This window comes from Doryrhamphus excisus, chromosome 9, assembly GCF_030265055.1.
Source record: "Doryrhamphus excisus isolate RoL2022-K1 chromosome 9, RoL_Dexc_1.0, whole genome shotgun sequence".
NCBI classification, from domain to species: domain Eukaryota; kingdom Metazoa; phylum Chordata; class Actinopteri; order Syngnathiformes; family Syngnathidae; genus Doryrhamphus; species Doryrhamphus excisus.
The window spans coordinates 14,805,803-14,827,655 of NC_080474.1; the positions used below are offsets into that span (position 1 = coordinate 14,805,803).

The 21,853-nt window shown below is 41.2% G+C and overlaps 1 protein-coding gene across 2 annotated transcripts in view; it reads right to left on the reverse strand.

Moving 5' to 3' along the window:
* dachd (dachshund d) overlaps nucleotides 1-21,853 on the reverse strand; it is a 140,641-nt gene that overhangs the window by 55,171 nt on the left and 63,617 nt on the right. For both annotated transcript variants that reach the window (XM_058083047.1, XM_058083046.1), the window contains exon 2: nucleotides 7,061-7,176. In XM_058083047.1, the coding sequence (XP_057939030.1) occupies nucleotides 7,061-7,176 (116 nt within the window). The remainder of the gene's footprint in view (nucleotides 1-7,060; nucleotides 7,177-21,853) is intronic.

Here is a 21,853-nt window from a genome sequence, read left to right on the forward strand (position 1 = left end):
AACGCACATACACACTGGGAGAACAGGCAAACTCCACACAGAGATGCCCAAGCCGTGTGCTAACCACCTGGCCACCGTGCAGCCGTGGAAAATCCAAATATTTCAGTAAGTGTAGCTAGAAAGTCACACAAAACTTTGTAGTGAACAGACATCATAGCTCGATATCAACACAGCTCTGTAGACTACAACTCAGCGTGCTTGACAGCATTATGAAATATAGTGGAACATGTACAGTGAGAGTTTGAACATTATTTTTGGAAAGAAAACAGCTTTAAAATTGTGCACAACTTTGGAATTCTAACCACCATGACACATGATCATGAAATACTGTGGAATGGGTTAGGGAGACTGTTATTGTTTTTATGTTTTTAAGTAAAGTAAACATCTTTTGCATACACTTTTTAGGATTTTTTTTAAAAATAATTCACACATGACTTCATTATTTCTTAATAAGTTAAAACTTGTATTTGCGCTTTATTATTGACACTGGTTAACTTCTTTTTGCACTTGACAAAAACATATATGGCTGTTATCGTTACTAAAATATTGTCTGTAACAGTTAATGAAGGAACCAATAATTCCACTAATGCTCTGTGTGCATTATTTTTTTGTTTTTATCAGTGAAGTAGAGTTGGGATGTACACACTGTACTGCAGGTAAGTGACATTCATTTCTCTAATGGCAAACTTTGTTCTCCTGCCTTATTCAAAAGTCACATGCAGGACGTAAATGAATTACATTGAAGTACTGCTAGTGTGAGCGCAGACCCTTTCCACTTTAAAGGAGATGTCATCTCCGTGTGGTGTCAGTCCACATCTGATAATCCCATTTGGGAGAGGAGGGTTGTACGTGGTGGGGGTGTGTGTGTGGGGGGGCAGCATCAGCAACTGGAAAAGCTCCAGTGTAAAGGCTTCCTCCACACATGCATACACTTATACAAGTGTGTCTGCAGACGCCGCATATACGAGCGCATTTGGCTTTAAATGGGAAGCTAAGCATATTAAGATGTCCTCTCTGGAATGGAAGTGATGTCAAGGGCACAGGTACATATGTTAACAACGTCTTTCAACACACGCCTTACTGCTCTGGTTAGCGCGCAAAGGGAAAAGATGTCGAATGTGGTGGTTGATTCGAGTTCAAAATAAAACATGAACAGATTAGCACGTGGTGGTGAAAAACCGCAGTGTTGTTATAAATTTGAGCGAGCAAAACGAGTGCATTAGCTCAAGTATCAACATGGTTGTGTTTATCATGACATTAAATGCTGTCGAAATTCATGATTTCCTTTTATGTTTCAGACCAAAGCTGCACAGTGCACGAGTGGTTAGAGCAGGCTTCACAGCTAGGAGACCCGAGTTCAATCCCACCCTCGGCCATCTCTGTGTGGAGCTTGCATGTTCTCCCCGGGGACTCCGGTTTCCTCCCACATTCCAAAAACATGCTAGGTTAATTGCCGACTCCAAATTGTCCATAGGTATGAATGTGAGTGTGAATGGTTGTTTGTCTATATGTGTCTTGTGATTGGCTGGGGACCAGTCCAAGGTGTACCCCGCCTCTGGGATAGAAAATGAATGAATTAATGAATTTCAACTACATCAGTACAGACATTGGAAAAGTCTATAAGCAGAAAAAATAAACAAACGGGGTCAAAACAAAACGACAACAAAATGGGTCATTACTGCAGATGCCGCGCCAATTTGACTGTGCCTTACTCATGAACAAAATCAAGATACTTGAAGTCCTCCACCCGGAGCAGGAGGTCGAGGAGTGTGATCCCCCTCCAGTTGGAACACACTCTCCGGTCTCCCTTCTTGAAAGGGGGGACCACCACCACAGTCTTCCAATCCAAAGTGTTCCCGACTTGTAGGCGATGTTGAAGAGACGTGTCAACCAAGACAGCCCCACAACATCCAACGCCTTGAGGAATTCAAGATGACACTGGTCCACCCACAGAGCTTTGCCACCGAGGAGTTTTTTGAGAACCTTAATGATCGGCATGTCACTGTTGGTTTCCTGTACTTCCTCTAGTGTAGGTGTGTCTGTGGGATTGACAGGGTGTAGTATTCTTACCTTTTGCCAACTGTACCCTGAGTTGAGGTCATCAGGTCTTCATCCCTACGGTAAGTGATGGAGACTGGATATACCATTTCCCCTTTTGAGGTATCGGACACTTTGTCAGAAACTCAGACCAAAAATCGTGCTCCACGGCTTCAACAAACTCCAGCCATACCCAAGTTTGTGCTTCGACCACCACTGAAGCTGAGGGCTCATCCATGTTTAGTAAGACTCCTTCTTCAGCCGTCCTAACCTCTGCTTTCCACAATCGGGTATGGTGGGTGCCACCACGACTGGCACTGACCACCTTGCCAGTTGAGAGACAGTCTCTCCATTGTGTTCTGGGTCTTCCCAGAGGCCTCCTACCGGTCGGACGAGCCCTGAACACTTCCCAAGGATCTGGATCCTCTCAGTTTCTCCTGTATGACATCACTTCTCACCTCATCTCTAAGGGAGAGAGTCCAGCCACCCAATGGAGAAAACTACCCAAAAGCTCATGACCATATGTGAGGACAGGAAAATATAGTTCAACATGATGTGGAGTGCATGGAAAAGGAGGAAAGGAAGACATAGCTTTCTTTCTTTCATGGTCATTCACTATCATGTACATGCACAACAGAGCAACAATAGAACCAATGTTGTAATTCACTATCATGTACATGCACAACAGAGCAGCAATAGAACCAATGTTGTAATAGCACTAATTAGAGACCCAGACGGTTATTTACTTAATAATTAGACTGGCTGGTGCTAATTGTAGCATTTATGGTAAGTATAAGAATCATGTCTTTGAATATTCGACTAAGTTTACGGATTGGCGACCGCCCCACAATCCATTTGTGCTAGGGTGCTAACTCAACTGAAAAATGAAGTAATAGGACGTGACATGATAACTATTTAAGACATTTTCTCCCGGCACCACCATTTTATCATCAATCAGTGTTCTCTGGATCGACGATGGCGACGTCAATTAGCCGCTTGCTTGGATGCTAGCTTATGTGCGGTCAATTATATCTAATTAGAGGACTGTCAAAGTCTGTAACTCCACTGACATTTAACACGTAATGCTATCATCAAAAAGCAAGCTTTCAATTATAACAGCGTATGGACGGGGAAAAGTTCCGTCCCTCTGAGTCACAGTTAGCGAAGAAGCAGTTATGAGAAAAAGGGAAAAAAAAAAAAAACCTCAATTACTTTATCTGTGCTCTCCGCCCCCCCCAAATACCCCGACTAAATGTCAAGATCATAGCATCCCCCTGGGCTTAAAGGGGATGATATCAAAAGGCGTCTGTGTTGCTTTATGTTCCACTAAATAACACGGCTCTTTCTCATCATTGTCCTCCTCCGCGTTCACTTCGGCCTTTAAGTTGGCGTCGCTGCAGATAGCCGCCGACCTCGCCCTACACGTTCAAAGCAAGTGAGCCTTCTATTGTTGTGAATCACAAGGATGTGCACAGTCTCTGCTTATATTGGGTTTCAAACACCTCGAACACAATGCTTCCTTTTGCCTCCAGGACAAGAAAAAAAAAAAAAAAACACTTTCAGGCTAATATTACAGAGAAAAGGACAGATAACTGCAAGTCTGTTAAAGCAACAATGTGCAGTAATTTAATCTTAAACCCTTTGTCAGTCATGCAAGGAAACATATTTGGTAACTGGAGCAGTAGTTCATTTTCTTATGTGAGACGGTAAAACATGGACAATCATCGAAAATGTAACAAAAGAATAATAGCATAGTAAAAGTAAAATAAAAGTATAATAAAAATAATAATATGAAGGACATAAGACAATTAAAGTTTAATATGTTTATGGCATTTAGCGCACATTTGATTGGTTCTCTTTTAAACTGCTTTTGTGTGAAAAAGTAAACAAAAGTCTAGGAACCTAAAAAGTCGAATGCTAAAGTATATATAGGAAGTGTCACCACTTGCTAAGTTAATGTCAGTGTATCATTACGCTTTACTATTTAAATAAATTTACCGTGAATTCCAGACTATAAGCCGCTACTTTTTTCCCAAACTTTCAACCCTGTGGCTTATTCAGTGATGCGCCCAATTTATGTAATTTTTCTAACGGCCGCCAGGGGCTCTCGAGTACAAAAGGGAAGATTACGACCGGTGGAATATATGCGTCGAGGAAGACTGCAACTTCTTGTCTTGTGCATAAATTAAATTAGCATGAACATACCCTCATCATGGAAAATGCAAAAAGAAAGGCATATGACGCAGCTTTCAAGCTAAAAGCAATCCAGCTGTCCGATAAAGAAGGAAACAGAGCTGCTGCACGTAAACTTGGCATAAACTAATCGATGGTGAGACGCTGGAAACGGCAGCGGGAAGAACTGGAGCAATGTAAAAAAACGAAAAAAGCTTTCAAAGGTAATAAAAGCAGTCTTTCTTTGTAAATATGTTTACATGTTTTAATGTGGGCACATGCGGCTTATATACAGGTGTGGCTTGTGTATGTACAAAATTGGTTTTCCTCTAAAAATGTAGTGGGTGAGGCTTATAATCAGGTGCGCTCTATAGTCCGGAAATTACGGTAGGTATTTTTTCTATTGTCCTGTTTGCAGTAGTAAAACTATTTTGTACAATCGCTAAGAAAGAGACTAAAATTGCACAAAAATTGCATTAAATCGCTAAACCAACGTCCTTGTACCAAACAAATTGTAAGGTTTTATGATTTCTGCTTAAAGTACAGACTGCAAATATCATTTACAGAGTGAACATTAAAAAAAAAAAACGCTATAACATGGTTAGACGTGCCAAGAAGGCGAGCAGCACAACAATATGCAAATGGTAGCACTTGAAGCCACCAACATCAAAGCAGTCAGCCAGCCGCAAATAGAACAAAAGCATTAGTCGCAATAAGACTTATTGGCCCTGAGGGGGCGTCAGGACCCAAACCGCTTGTTGTTGATTCTTGTGGCGATAAAACCAGCGTCAACCAGTGCCTATGTACATATAGAAGTAGAGTGGATTTAATCGTGCTAATTAGAATGCACTCAAGGCAACAAATGCAACATCTACCGGAATAATCTGAGAGAAAAGATCTCCACTTCAATTTATTCACTGCAAGCCACCCCCACCCGACATCACCATCACCACCCCTCCTAACCATCTCTGTGTTTTTTCGTTTTTTTCCAGGGGCAGATATGTTGCCATTTCCAGGATGTGGTATTTTTGTGACAGTATAGGGACAATACTAAATAAATTTAACTTTAATGTACTTTAGCGTAGTGTGCAGTTTGTATCGCAGTATAGGTGTACTATCCACTGAAAATGACTGAACACACAGCCATTATTGTATAAATGGCTGGCAAAATAAGCAAATAGCTGGCCAGCATGGTGGTGGTTGCGTCATGGTCTGGGCTGCACACATGTGGACGACAACTGGCGAAGCTTCAGGAGAAACATGAATTCAACATGAATACATGTACCGTGACATTGTGAAGCAGAGCATGATCCTTTTCTTTGGGAAAACTGGGCCACATGGCAGTTCTTCAACAGGATGAGGCTAAACAACTGCAAGAAATGCTTTGCAGACGAAGCTGAAAGTGATGAAGTGGCCAAGTATGTCTCCTCCAGACCAGAAGTGTGCACCTGTGGAGGGTACAAGGTGCTAACATCCCCACCAGTGAGGCTTCCAATAATAACCAATGTAGCTCTGCTGAATGTCCAAGATGATTAAATCAATGCGAGATATTAATGATTATCACATACTACAGTATTAATTGGCCCTGTACCCTAGAAACCGCCCATGAATGATACGGGAAAAGGCCGAAATGATACTGTGTCAAAGCCCAGGGCAGTGATACTGATAAAATATAGAGTTTAACCATGTCCAGTATCAGCCCCCGTAGCTGTCCACTCAGAGCGCGCTGCTCTGGTATCGTGTCCGTGAAACAACCAATCAGAGAACAGCGCACGAGTGCTTAGTGCCTAGTGCTTCTCCAGTCACCAAAAAACCCAAACTTGATTAATGGAACTTTAATTGTCAGACATTGATAAGATAAGACTGTTGATAAAATATTATTGTTGAAATATTTTTGCAATTATTGTGTTGACACTGTTTAGATATAATGCATGTAATAAACAGAAAATTTTCTGGAAACAAAATGGTCTTTTGATTAAATAGTATGTGATAATAAGCTCATGATTAAATAGTATGTGATAATAAGATCATCACATGGTTTGTCTGGTATCAGGCCAGGTATCATGCCCCATGATACTGACACTTGGGGGCATGATACCTGGCCCGATACCAGACAAACCATGTGATAACCTATAATGCTCCCATTAAAGATTCATACTCACACAATTTAGAGGTTTTTAAGACAAATATTTGTGTTGTCATTAGTGATTAGTGTCTACATTTTAGCTTTCTGTTATCGCACAGTGATGCTTCTGCACAATCAAAGGTCAAAGGGTCAAAGGTCAAAGGAGCTCCACTTCACTCCCCAACTCTTTGCCTTTGTTGACCAAAAACAGCCACATGTCACTCGGTGAAGTTGGCAACACCGAGGCAGGTTGGATTGCAAGGTTTATAGTGTGTGTAGAGCACTCCTTCCTCACGCACGACACCTCCATATTAAGTGTATTATCATTCATAGTAGAGATGCTATCATTCATGGTCTGATTGGCTTACGGCTGCCCTCTTGTTGCGATAATTTTTTTCTCTAAGCAAGAAATATTGTCACGCTTTAATCTCCTGACTACTCCAAAATATATCCAAGCTCTAATTTCCCTTGAGCAGATGCTGCATACTCTCAAAAGGATCACATGTTGGAATTCATTATTTCCTGTCAATGAACCACAGCTCTCCAGTGTCAGCAGCACTCATGTAAGCTACCACGACCATGCTTGGCTGTAAAGAGACAGTTACCTTGCTATTCAGTTGTGTTGCTTGCTGTTTAAACAGTAATGGCAGAGTGTTGAGTCCTTTTCAGTGGATAGTAAAAATCTATTTAAAACGGTCCTCAATTTTGATGGACTGGAGCGCCTACCTGTGGGTGGGATCATGCCGGGGGACATGAGACCGGGGACAGTGTGGGGCATGATGTGAGGGTTCTCCGGCGATGTCACGCTCTGGGTTCTCTTCGGAGGCCGTCCAGGTCTGGAGCTTTAAAAAAAAAGACAAAGACACGTAGCGGATGAGAGGAGGTGGTGGCGGTGGTGAGGGGGGCTTCGTGAAAGCAGCAGGCTCGTGTTAACATTTTCGAGCGCTCCAGAACGAGCAGTGTAAATAAATTTCCTTTCAAGGACAGTTGCTTTCTGCAGCTCAACATAATAGACTTCCACAACTAATTAGATTACACGCTGAATTCATTTCCTTTTATTGAAGATCAACCACTTTTTGATGCATAATTCATAGCCCGTACCTCGTTACCTGTTCCTCTCCGCATTAATATCTCCCCCACCACCCTCTCCCCACCCCCACGCCGCACTATTTGAATTGCCTCGTTTGCATATGCTAAAATCTTCGGCCTCGGTCTGGAAAATTACATGTTAACTTGTTATAATTATTGCAGTCAGGCCACTATTGATTTATGAGGCTTCTTAAAAACCAAATATGTGTAGTTGTGGTAATGAATGATATTTTAAGGTTCTTCAGGAAATTAAAAGGCAATGGCTGCCTTAGGAAATGTTCCGCTTGCTTGATTTAATGCTTGCCATAGCTGGAAGGTGGTGTGACAGAGTGATTCAGACCTGTTGGACCACTCTGATGGGGGAGTTTTATTACACCCAACGAGGGGTGCGAGCAGATCCAGTGGTGATAAATGACCAAGTCACCTGACTGGAGGAGGAGGAAAAAAGGCAGATAGGACCGGGCTGACTTTCCAACATGTCTTACTTGTTGGCGTGTTAATACAGCTCCGAGTGGCGATCAATAGCTACTTTGCCGGCTTACAGTTACTGAGAGAGGCCTACAGGGGTGAGAGAAAAAGCATACCATCAAGGGGGCGGGGGGGGCAAAGAGTCTATAAAGGTATACTCTTTACGAAGCAGGTGTCTTCGAGCTGAAGATGAATTATGGTGGACTTGACACTGGTGACATATTGGCGTCATAAATTATGTCGCATACAACAGTCGCGGCTTTATCAGGCTACTAAATCCTCTCCGAAATGAGCTGGCTTTCATCTTAAAAGGTCCCATATTATACTGTTTTTCAGCAACTTTAAATAAGGCTCAGAGGTCCCACAATCGTGTCTTGGCTGTCTAAAATCTAGCCTTGATGCTGGAATCTAGACTTTTCCCGTACTGGAAACACGCCGTTCTGTTTGTCTTTTGTGTAGCTTTAATACAAATGAGCCGTTTGTCCATGCCTTTCTCCAACAAAGTGTGTCTCCAAGAAACACTACTGTACACGTTATGCACTTTTTACATATACACAACTCTGCAGTTGTCCAAAGTAATTGATGCTTTATATCACATACAACAGCATAACATGGAGTGGGATTGGTGGCTTGACAGATAGGTAGAGTTTATTTTAAAGAAAATTAGCTAAATAAATGTTGACATACACTACAACACTACTATAGTATCAAACAGACTAGTTGCACTATTCCCTGGTAAGTCTCTAATGGATGCAACGGTACTGGTAAAACCGTGCACTGTTCGGTCTACCCTTCAGGGACTGCGTTACATGTACATATTTCAAATAAGGGACAGTCTGCGAAGAGGACAAAAAGGCGAGGTAGTCGGCCACAGTATTGGAAGTATATATCGGATCGTATATGCACCTGTTTTTGAACACCTCACCTCCGTAAAGCAACGCATTGCTATTGTTCAGAGATGAGTATGGTGTTACACACAGATATGAACTACTAAAAAATAATCATACAACTCTCACTTATAACACAAAGATGGTAGTACAATATTCTGACCTATATTTGGTTGGTTTTAATCTTTAATGTACACATTGAAATGGCCCACAATATTTTTTATTTGCAATTTTTTTATTTTATAAATTGGAGAATTACCTACTAGTAGATTGCATGGTTAATTTTTTTTACTACTACTACTATTAATAATAATAATAATAATAATAATAATAGTGCTCTGTGATTGGCTGGCGACCAGCCCAGGGTGTACCCCGCCTCTCGCCCGAAGACAGCTGGGATAGGCTCCAGCACCCCCGCGACCTTCGTGAGGAAAAAGCGGTAGAAAATGAATGAATGAATAATAATAATAATAAATAATAATAATAATAATAACGATAGAGTTTTGCAAAAAAACACATTCTTTTTACACCTGCATAACATATATGATGGGTTTTGTACCATCATGTTTTTTTCTTTCTAAGTAAACAAGAATAATCAGTGTTTTGGAGACTACAACAATGTATCTTTAACTGTTTATGGTACTGGTATTATAATCAGAAAATGTGTCATAATTTCATGAACATCAACAATAGATATACCATTTTTTGTATGAGAGAAGGGTGGTTACCAACACCCAAAATGCAACACAAAAAATATATTGTAAAAGTGTTTTAGATAGTAACAAGGATGTGGAACAATGATTTTTAGCTTTAGTTGATATTCACATCTAAATGTGCCTCAAAATCTTCTATCGCAGAGGACGCTTGTGATACAGCACTGTTGCATCAACAGAGTTGTCGCACACTAAACAAGCCTTAATAGTTGTGTTTATTCAGCCGTGTCTTGTGATGTTTACTTACGTCCATGCTGCTAATAGAGTGCGCTCTCTCTGTCTGTCTGTCTGTCTGAATGTGCTGACTCTCACATCGTGGCTCTGCAGGACTAAAAGCCGACCTTTGTTGAACGGAGTGGGGGTAAATATACAGGCGAGGGAGCAAAAGTGAAGAGGGCAGCAAAAGAGACGAGGGAGGGAAACAAGTACCCTGCTCAACCTGGGAATGTCTGGAAATGTAATTCCTATTTCTATACGGCTCTTTGATCGGAGGAGAGGGAGCGATCGCCGACAGTTTTGCTGTCATCACTTTCACTTGTACTCCAGCTGAATTATTTATGAAAGACCTCAATAGAGGCTAGGTGATGGCTAAAAGGCTTTTTACCAACAATACTAAAAGCAAAAAAAAGGTTCTCAAATGGACAAAAAAAGAATGTCAAATACCATGTGATGTTAAAGGACTTGAGTACAAAAACGATGTTAAGTAAAGCAACAGGAAAGTAACACATGTATCGTACTTGAGGGAGCTTTCTGCATCTGCGTGTGTAACGTAGCATCCGTGCAAGTGCCGCAACGGCACCTCCGCAATGGTCAAGATGGTGCGTCCGCAGAGGAAGTCAAGCTGGCCTCAAACAAAAGTACCATAGCTATTTATCAAGCAGCAGATGCTGACTCCCTAAATAGCCTGGCACAGAAAAAAGGCCCCAAACTAGGCCACGATGGCAGAAAATAGAATGAAAACCTGGATTTTTACAAAGAATCAGACCCAACCTGAGTTTTTATTAGATAATTTTAAAAAATGCATTCATAAATAAATATATGATCTAAAAAGCATTCATTCATTCATTTATTTTCTACTGCTTTTCCTCACAAGGGTTGCGGGGGGTGCTGGAGCCTATCCCAGCTGTATTCGGGCGAGAGGCGGGGTACACCCTGGACTGGTCGCCAGCCAATCACAGGGCACATATAGACAAACAACCATTCACACTCACATTCATACCTATGGACAATTTGGAGTCGCCAATTAACCTAGCATGTTTTTGGAATGTGGGAGGCAACCGGAGTACCCGGAGAAAACCCACGCATGCACGGGGAGAACATGCAAACTCCACACAGAGATGGCCGAGGGTGGAATTGAACCCTGGTCTCCTAGCTGTGAGGTCTGCGCGCTAACCACTAGACCACCGTGCCGCCCATGTAAAAAGCATACATCTCCAAATTGCTGCATTTAATAAAAAAACTAAATTTTACAATTCTTAGCAAAACATAACTGCAAATATGTTTGGAATAGAAATTCTATTAACTCATTCAAACCCAGCCATTTTCCCAATGACAACCCCTTCGTTGTCGGCCAATTTAGACAATTTTTACTGATTTTTCAAGGCACACAGAATACAAAATATTTTTTTCTATGGCTGTATGAATATGGAACCTACCAAAAGAAAGGGTAGTCATCTTTCATCAGAAAAATTGTTTGCACCTTTTGTTGTTTAGCAATCAGTAGTACAAGGTTTTAGTTCCCAACTAGACAGGAGAGAAAACAGCTTTCATCAGCAGCTTTTTACCACCTAAAGAACATTTCCCAAATCAAGGCCAGATTTAAAGGAACTAATCCTCGCCTTTGCCTCCAGCAGGGTAGACTACTGTATCAGCTTTCTCCCTTGGCTCTAAATGAGCTGTAAAACAGCTGCAGTGCATCCAGATTGCTGCTGCTCGAGTCATGACTAGAACCAGGAAATATGACCATATTAGTCCAGAGTTCAGGTTGCTTCTGTAAAACAGTCCTGTACGTGTACGTCTTTTCTAACTGGCCTTGCAAAAACACGGCACTTCAATGTGGTTAGTGTTTAGCGTTGGCGTTTAATCGTTAAGCATCTTAGGTATATCACATATCTTAGGGTTATCATATACAGCCCTGAAATAATTAGACTGGTGAAAGATACAGCTTGCAGATGCACATCATCAGTGATGTACGTAACCTGGGGTCATTTTGGGTGTTTCGGGTCTTTCGACATCAGACACCCTCGTTCAGGCGACCTGACCAGGTTGATCAGACCCCCGGCCTGTGTCCCAGCAGCGTTTGTCCACGGATCTGCCCTTTTGATCCATAGCCACCTTGCGGCTTCAATTGCAGCCTTGATGGCCTTCCTCTTTGCTTGTAGAGGGACCGCCCTGCAAATCCTCGGCAGCCCACTTCCAGAGGTTTGCAGCCAGTTTTCCAGCCTTGCCTCCTGCTCTCGTTCACCAGATCCTGGTACTTGGCGTGCTTTCTCCCATTGGCCTCATCCATATGTTCTTCCCAGGGCACTGTGAGCTTCGGAATGATCAATCGCTTAGTGGAATCTGACACAATGATCATGTCTTGTTGGAGCCGTGTAGATGTTATCCTGTCTGGAGACTGTTTGCCAAGATCCACTTCCAGTTTCCAGTCAGTGGCGGAGGTGAGGAGGGCAGACTTTGCCTGTGGTTGGGTGTTGGGCTTCTCGTCGGCTCTGTGGAACCTGATGGTCTTTGGCTTGAGGTGGCCCTTGATGGTGTTGATGACCGTGGCAACTGCCTTAAGCACTTCGTGGCACCAATAACGCCCGTCTCCCAGGGCTTTTGGGCAGCTGCTGAGGAGGTGTTCCAAGGATCCCTGTCCTGAACACTGGGGACAGGATGGTTTCTGTCTTTCCCGAAGATGTGGAGGTTGGCTGGACTTGTAGGACGTCAAAAACAGGCCGGACTAAAAACCTGATGCGATGGGAGTCTGCCTTCCAGATGTTAGACCAAGTGATCTTTCCTTGCAGTCCATGCTCCTTGTTGACCCATCCTGCTAGTTTGTTCTTCTTCCACTCCTGCCTGCACTTCCTCCTGAACGAGATGTTGATGTTCTTCACCCTTGGCCTTGTCCACCCTGTTTGCCGGGAAGTAGCCAATTCCTGGCCGCCCTGTAGCTATGGACCCCACCAGCGCTTTCGGCCTCAGCCGTGACTCAGCTACCTCCAAAGCTGTGTCTGTCCTCCATTTCCTTCCTGTTTGCACCTGGATGCCAACCGATGCCACCTTTGGATCCCTGTATTCTCCGTACTGCAAGACTTCCTGAGTCCTGGACACCATGAACTCTTCGACGAGGCAAAGACTAATTATTAGATATACAATTAGACAATAATTAACATGGCCTAATGCTCCTACTCTTGAACTGTTGTGGACATTATTATGTTTTTCTGACAAATACACCACGTTGTGGCACTGTTGGTTGACCCCATACGTTGCATTGACTTGAAATTTCTCACACAGCTCAATATACACTGTAACTTTAAGGTGGACTGACAATTGAGCAAAATGGTTGTAGAAAAAATGTTTTTTGGAGAGGCACACGACCTATAAACTAACTATATAAGTCATTGGCCATTTGTCCATGAGTATATCTGCATTACGTGTATGCTAGCATGTCTTCCAGAGCACTTTGACCACAACCAACAGGGGGCGCCACAACTGCCATTTACAGCCATGTGAAAAAAAAGATTTTCTATGAAGTCCTGTTCTCGCTAACAATGTTTTCACAGCCACATTCTCACTTTCCTCTGGTTTAAAATAAAGACAATATTTAAAATTAAAGGTCACTGTGAGAAACAAATGATTCCAGGCTTTGTTTACATTTGCTTTGAGGATATTTGAGAGGCTTCACAATCTCTGCTGGCTTCAATTAGGCAACCAAAATAGGCCCTGCTAGCAAATATGCTACATATCTGTTTCTTTGTTTTGCTGCCATTGCGAAAAAAGAAAAAAAAAAAAAACAACATTGAACTTTTCCTGAACCGGACCTCCTCCTCTCCTTTAATGGTCCGGGCCGTGTGTTGACCCAGCAGAGTCGCCTGGAACTTGATACTCGCCAACACACTACGCCGAGGCCGGGGGTAATCGGATTACACGGGGGCCCGACACGAGTCCAATTTCAATGCGAGAATGCAATAAAAGCCCGATAATTGAGTTCACGTTCCTCACCACCAGTTTACAGGTAGCTGATAATAAGAAGAAGAATATTTATTTTTAAAAATGTATGTTTATTTTTTTATTCTATCGGAAATGGCGACCGAGATCTCATTACGTGAGACAGCGCTAATGCAGTGATTATAATCGGTTATAAATCAATCCCATATAATGTTTACACCAAGTGAGCGCACTCCCTTTAGTGGATTTAGTTACACTCATCCTCATATAGCCATCGGAATTCTACCCCCCCCCACTCCCCATTATGTCAACAGGTTTTTTGTTTTTTTTTAAGATCATAATATTATTTCCTTCTGATTGAGCCATTAACCTTTTATCTTTTGTTTGACATGCCTAAAAGGTTGGGGATGGAGATATTTATTCCATTTCCGCCTGGCTAGCTGCAAAACAAGCAAGTGAATCATTCCATGCAGGGAGGTGGTGGTGGTGGGGGGGGGGCTTGTGTAAACAAAAAGGCCTGTGCGGGTCTCTGCCAATCAGACCTTATAAAATATTAACCCAATGTCATTGCCCTTTTAGAATCTCTCACCTAGAATTCCCCTAATTGTTCCCTTTTCTTTATCTCTCCGCCGCAGAGAGTAAATAAATTAACAAAATAGCTTTTATCGCCCTGAGTAACCTTTTAACTGAAGGATTATCTGGGAGTTTATTTTTCATTTCTCCGCCAAGCGATAGCAGAGCGTGCCCCCATTGATTGGTTCGCCGGGGCGGTGACCAGCCATGAAAACAAGGTCTTATTGATACAAAAAAAAAAAAATACAAAAACCCAAAGCACCTCCGTACCTTACCTTGGACCAAAATATGCTGACTTCATGATTTTTTTTTAAATTTAAGCAGGTCAAGTCGTTTAAAAACTCCCCAGAGGGGTTAAATCCTGGTTGAAAGTCTTGCTATCAATATAAAATCCAATAAGGTATTGTTGGACAGAATAAATTAACCGTTGAAGTCAAAATTTAATATTTTGCATGATTTAGCCTATACTGTCTTTTTTAATTGTTTGATATTAAAAAAAGAAAACTTAAGCATAGTGTCGACTCCTCTGCTGATATAATCTTTTTAGCAAACACAGGAGAACAGATAACATCGGCTGTCGTCATGCAAACGAATAGACAAGGAACAAAGAAGTACTTTGTGAATCATTTACAAGTTTCAATGGTGGAGACTATTTCCTCATTTCCAATTAGGACATGAAACCGATGAGCTTTATTATATACTGTTAGCTAATACTGTTTCGAGATATTCTGTATTTACATATACAGCATTGCCTTACTTTTAGTTATTAATTTGTTCGAGAAGTAGACTTAGTCGATATAGTCTTCCAGTGACACAAAAATGACTTATAGCAGTAGAAATGATAACGTAAAAAAATCGAGTCGGGCACCGCGGTAGACTTTGATGCATAGGAAGAATGATGGAGCCTATCCGAGGTGTCTTCGGGTGAGAAGTACACCCTGGACTGGTGGCCAGCCAATCACAGGGCACATATAGGCAAACAACCATTCACATTCACATTGATACCTATGGACAATTTGGAATCGCCAATTAACCTAGCATGTTTTTGGAATGTGGGAGGAAACCGGAGTACCCGGAGAAAACCCACTCGAGGGTGGGATTGAACTCAGGTCTCCTAGCTGTGATGTCTGTGCGCTAAACACTAGACCGCCGTGCAGCCCCAATATTTTATTTAATATGATAATTAATATCATACATGTAGCTAAAGACAATAAAAGGTAAAAATCTAAAATGTAAAGGCTGCCTTCAATACAAAGATGAAATACTGTAAATAAAGAATAAATAAATAAAACCAGGATGATTTATACTTCCTGCTGACCTTGGCAGTCTATTGGTTGTGATGATGGTAATCTCACAGTCACAGTGTGATACATGCGAATATATTCACCCATCCATCTTTTTCATGTATCCATCTATCGCCACTGCCTCTTCTTGTATCTGCGCTCGCGTTGAAGTTATTCTGGGATTATCTCAATCAGCTTCCCCTTGCACCTGTCAAACACCCGCCGCAGGTAGCCACATGGCGCTTATCTTATCCAGATAGCCGGATTACAGGCGTGCTGGCGAGGGCGTGGAAGATTTTATTGTTTTTTATTAGAGATGGGAAGAACAGCTGCATCCGCCTGTGAACTGTGGACCTTTTGTTGCCAAACAATTTACAGCAGATCAAATAGTAATATGAATTAAAGGTGTGGGAAGTTATTGAGTCAGTCTCCACTAAATGCCCTCTTAGACGGGGGGGGCGGGGGGCGTGGATTTCCTGAAGTCAACAGTTGGTGCTTACCCTCGTAAAATTCCACAAAATCAAAACCATCGTTTCCATTGTAAACAGATCAGAATTGTGCTTTACATTTGAATTTGAAACTTTTTTAATTTAGTTGTATTGCTCCACTTTTGCCAAATTTTCAGGAAGAAAAGTAGCTTCCGGTCGCTAGTTGACATCATCATATAGGAAAAAAAATAGTGCCCTCAATAGTTCAAGCACTGTCTAATTTTTCATCATATTTAATTTAAACATTCTGTTTATTTTTTCTTATATATACTATTCTACATTTGTACATTTCCGCAGCATTTCAGTACAGCTCAGCCTCCAAACTATTCTTACATTCATTCTACATTTCAGCATATTTTCAAATTTTGGGTAGTATGAGTGTAAAATTGACTATAGGGGTGTTATTTCATGTCTAGAGGGCTCTTTATATATGTATGTCTTTAGAAGGTCTTAAACAGCTGTAAGTACAATTCTACCATTTAAAATTGGGAATTCTGGAACAAATTAACCGTGATAAACAAGGGATTATTGTACTTCAATTATAAAAAAAAATACTCAAATGATCCCAATGCTACCTGACCCAAACCCTCGCCTCACAGTGCAGTATTCTTGGCATGCAAGTCACAGTACAACAGTGCAGGTCAGTATCCGTTTTTCATATTTAATTTAAACATTCTGTTTACTTTTTTCTTATAGAGACCTTATATACTACTCTACATTTCCAGATTTGTACATTTCCACAGCATTTCAATACAGCTCAGCCTCCAAACTATTCTTACATTAATTATACATTTTAGCATATTTTCAAATTTTGGGTAGTATGAGTGTAAAATTGACTATAGGGGTGTTATTTCGTGTCTGGAGGGCTCTTTATATATGTCTTTAGAAGGTCTTAAACAGCTGTAAGTACAATTCTACCATTTAAAATTGGGAATTCTGGAACAAATTAACCGTGATAAACAAGGGATTATTGTACTTCAATTATAAAAAAATACTCAAATGATCCCAATGCTACCTGACCCAAACCCTCGCCTCACAGTGCAGTTTCCTTGGCATGCAAGTCACAGTACAACAGTGCAGGTCAGTATCTGTTTTTCACAGTTTCCATTGTAAAAACTCTTAAAACCTTTTGACTCTTAAATGAACAGAGTTAGGTCTAAAAACGACAGATTGATACGGCCGCCTGTGTTCCTCCAATCCCCGGGGAGGAGACTTTCTTCTAATCACATTCAGTCAGAGCTGTTTGAAGCCTCTCAGCTGTGAAATGCAATCTACAAAACATCTAAAACACCATAAATTGCTGATTATAAGGCGCGCTTCATTAAGGGAGGAGAAAAAAAAAATGAAGTAGATTTCATAATTGTAACTACAGAGTAAGACTGTTTAGTATCACATCAACAGAGCGTGATAATGAGTAAGCAGGCTTTCCCACATCATGGGAACTGACGAGGAAAGCCTAATTGGTTGACTTTTCCATGCCTAATGGATGATTCTCTTAATTAAAAAGATACTGTAGCAAATGTTGGAGGAATCAGATAGCGCTTCAAGTAAACGCAGTTCATCAAATAGTACGAAGGAGCAGTTCCAGGAAAGTCTAAATGAGATGACTATGATTGGCTCTGCTATTTATTATTAAGCGCCTTTGGTTAACGAAACAGAAGAGGTCTTATCTTCAAAAACTGCAAGGGAATTTTTCCTAACTACTCTTCTTTTTTTTTTCATGAACTGTGATGCATATGAAACAAGTCTTGAAAACAAGGCTTTAAAAACTTAGCCAGTCAGGGTGCCTTTGAGGATATTTAATTAAAATCTAATCCTGCATTCATTAAGGCTCACATAAATTAAGCTGTCATTCATAAGATTTATGGATTCTCATTTGCATATTGCATACAATTCATCAATTACTCAAGTATGAAAGGAGCGCATTTCCCTTGGAGCTGCCTGCTAGCCTGCCAACATTTGAAATGAGAGAAAGAGCACGACTGTCAGGCATTCACTGCTAAACTTTTTTTTCCCTCCCCCCCTACAATGTCTGCCGCGCTGATTAATCTCATTTCCTGGGCATCCCTTTACAAGATGCTACACGGCGCTGCTACACTTTTCCACTTTTTCAATTATTTCCCCTGTCCTCTCCCAGCAAAGCAGGACGGGCTGCTAATGCAGACTGGAGGCTACTTGTGTCTTTATGTATAAAACATGGCCTTTTGCTGGCCTAATCATAAATTAAAGAGCATTTTTCTTCTTGTCTTTCTGATGGAAAAGAAATGTCATGATTTTATTACAAATCCCATCAGGCAAATATTCAGCATGCTATTTCCTGTCACGTTAGACATCCAGCGGTTATTTTGACAGCATGGTTCTAGGTGTGCTTGAGTCGCAAATTAGAATGTTAACATGATTAAACTCAGACTGAAAGAGGTGAAAAGTCGATATTTAGGCTAAAGGTACGGATATATTGTATAGACTTCCACACACACTTGCCATTTATACAAATTCTAGCACAAGTTAGCCAATCAGAACCCAGAAAAAGTCCCAAATGTAACCTAGATTAAGTCGTCAAAAATGTATTTATTCAAATAATCATTCATTCATTCTTAAGGATCGCGGAGGGTGATGGAGCCTATCCCAGCTGTCTTCGGGCGAGAGGCGGGGTACACCCTGGACTGGTTGCCAGCCAATCACAGGGCACATATAGACAAACAACCATTCACACTCACATTCATACCTATGGACAATTTGGAGTCACCAATTAACCTAGCATGTTTTTGGAGTGTGGGAGGAAACCGGAGTACCTGGAGAAAACCCACGCATGCACGGGGAGAACATGCAAACTCCACACAGAGATGGCCGAGGGTGGAATTGAACCCTGGTCTCCTAGCTGTGAGGTCTGTGCGCTAACTACTAGACCACCGTGCCGCCCTCAAATAATCATATGAAAATTAAAATAACAATACAAATGTTGGAATAATTATGTCATTACACATTTATACATGTTCAGTTTATATATTCCATAGGCTTAATAATTATTATTTTTTATAAAGCATTATCATTTAATTGATTTCATGACTTATACCACACTGTGTCCAAAAAAAGTTCTTCATAATCTCAGCTCTGAGTGTCCTTGTTTACAAGTAATTATTAAAAATCTGTTTTTTTAACATACCCAAGCTTGAGTGGACATAGCTTACGTTTGTAACGACCAAATCATCCCATCATTATTAAAAACTGAAAAAGTAGTTACTGCCTGACTTTGTCACTGGGAAGTGACTCCAGAGAGACAGAGCGAAAGAAAACAAAAGTGCGGGGGAGAATCTTAGTGCTAAACACATAAAAAGTCCCTATTTGGATGTGGCGAAGACTATGGGAATCGCAGTGTGGAGCGGGTGCTTAAAGCGAGCGGAGCGTGAAGGCATCTAAGATAAAAGGTCAGCCGCTAGAAAACAAACAGGCCACTCGCTAGGACGAATGGAATTAATTGACTCATTAATATGCATGGCTAATAAAGCTCCAAATCCTAAAACAAAAATCATTGTCAACCATTCCCCTTTAATGGCTCTTATTTTCAGCTTGAGGAGAGCGCGTCTACAGGGCGTATCAATCTTTAGCGGAGGGAGGGGGGTCACCTCACTGTTGTATGCTCATGTCCTCCCCGGCAGACAAAGGCGGAGTTGTTCTGCTGGAGGGATTAATTGAGAATTAATCCCGCTTTCTGGCAGCGGAGCAAACCGGCAGTTAAGAGTGAAAGTCATCCTGAAGGGTAGTTAATTGGTTCCCCCGTAACACCAAAAACTAAAGAAAAAATAAAGCTTTGGAGAAGAGAAATCAAGCTGCAGTTTTATTAATCCTCCCTGTTGTTTTTGTTAGAAATTGTTGTGCAGGCGGACTTCAGACAGGGTCCATAGTTGAAAGCTTTTAATAAAGCTGGCGGGGTGACAATTAACAACAAACCCTAAAAAAACAACTGGCAGCTTGAACAAAATAAAAACTGATAATGCAGTTCATAATAACGCAGTTCAACCTTTCTACTTTCGAAGTTCATACACTATTGACGGTAAATGACATGCGGGGCGCCCCCTACAGGTTGTGGTCAAATGCTTTGGAAAACATGCAAGCATATATGTAACAAAGATCCCTTTTATATTTTTTTAATCATTAGACAAATAACAATTACTTGCTAAAATGTTGTGATTGATGGTGGCCATGTTTTTCAACGAATATATATATATTAAATTTTACAAACAAGGGCTTGTTTGTCCCCTAAAGGTGTGTACCAAATTCGGTGCTGATTGGGTTAAACACCCTAAAGTTACAGCGGTGCATTGTAAAGAGCAATACATAAAAAGTATACGTTTGACATTAACTGAACTGTGACCTGTGCCCCCCCCCCAAAAAAAAATAGTAGCAATAGCATAGTAGCAAAAATCAATCCCTCGTTAATTACAATGAATTGGTTCCAGAACCAAACATTATAAGTGAATTTCCGGAATATTTTTGTAAAACAATCCCACAATCTTTTAACATTATTAGAGCTCTTTTACATTTGTATTACATTTGTACACTTACATTTGTATTACCCAACATATTAAATATTATTATTACCGAGTTAAGTGACTTTTGACAATTGTGGCTGTGACTTGCATATTCCTTTGCTCTGGGACACATCCATAAATAAGATGGTTGTGACCCTTGCGGATGCATCTATAACAATGGATAGAGTGCATTAATAGAACATCAGAGAAAGTAATGCTGAGTGATTTGTGAGGTCTGATTTGTTTTTGAGAATGCTTTTTTTTGTCATGCAATGTATTACTCTTTCAAATGCATATTATTTTGAGAAGCCAAACGCTTCACTTAAGTAGCCCCAGCAACTGTCCGGAACTACATTTCCCATACCTGAAACCTGACCAGGACTGGGCTCACAGGACCAAGTGTGGGTAAGTCACCATTGATGAACTTCACTGCTATTTGGGATGTCATACAACTTCATTCATTCATTTTCTACTGCTTATCCTCACAAGGGTCGTGGGGGTGCTGGAGCCTATCCCAGCTGTTTTCGGGCAAGAGGTGGGGTACACCCTGGACTGGTCACCAGCCAATCACAGGGCACATATAGACAAACAACCATTCACACTCACATTCATACCTATGGATAATTTGGAGTCACCAATTAACCTAGCATGTTTTTGGAATATGGGAGGAAATCGGAGTACCCGGAAAAAACCCATGCATGCACAGCAAGAACATGCAAACTCCACACAAAGATGGAATCGAACTCGGGTCTCCTGGCAGTGTGGCCTGCACGCTAACCACTCGACCGTCATACAATTTCATGTCCAAAAATCCAATCTACTGTTTTGTCATGTTTCAGACATATATTTGTCACTGTATACCCACACTCTGGATACAGTACTGCAGTTATATTATCACTTTTTTATAGTATAACTTTTTGTTGCTATTTGTTACTAAATCTCTCAACAAATAGACCCCCTGAGAGAGGGCAGCAATCCCACATAAATAAACTAAACAGGATGTCCGTAGTGATTAGCATTAATTGGGCTGTGGATTGAGATCCTGTGTGAAACATTCAACAAAAATTATCTTCTGTTTATTCCCCGCAATAATTAATGAAAAGTAAATACGAGGAGTCGTCCCCAAAAAAAGAGTGATCCAAGGGAGGGCAACGACATGTTTACATGATCAGAGGGGTTAAAAAAATGGGTTTGTATACATGCTAAAGGTTAAGGATGGTGTCAGTTTCTCACTTGGACCCCCCACCCTGGAGAGCGCTCAGTGCTGGGGGAGTGTTTGCATATTTAAAGAGACGCCGAGTGAGCTTGTTTATGCTGTGATCAATTTCGCCAGCTGT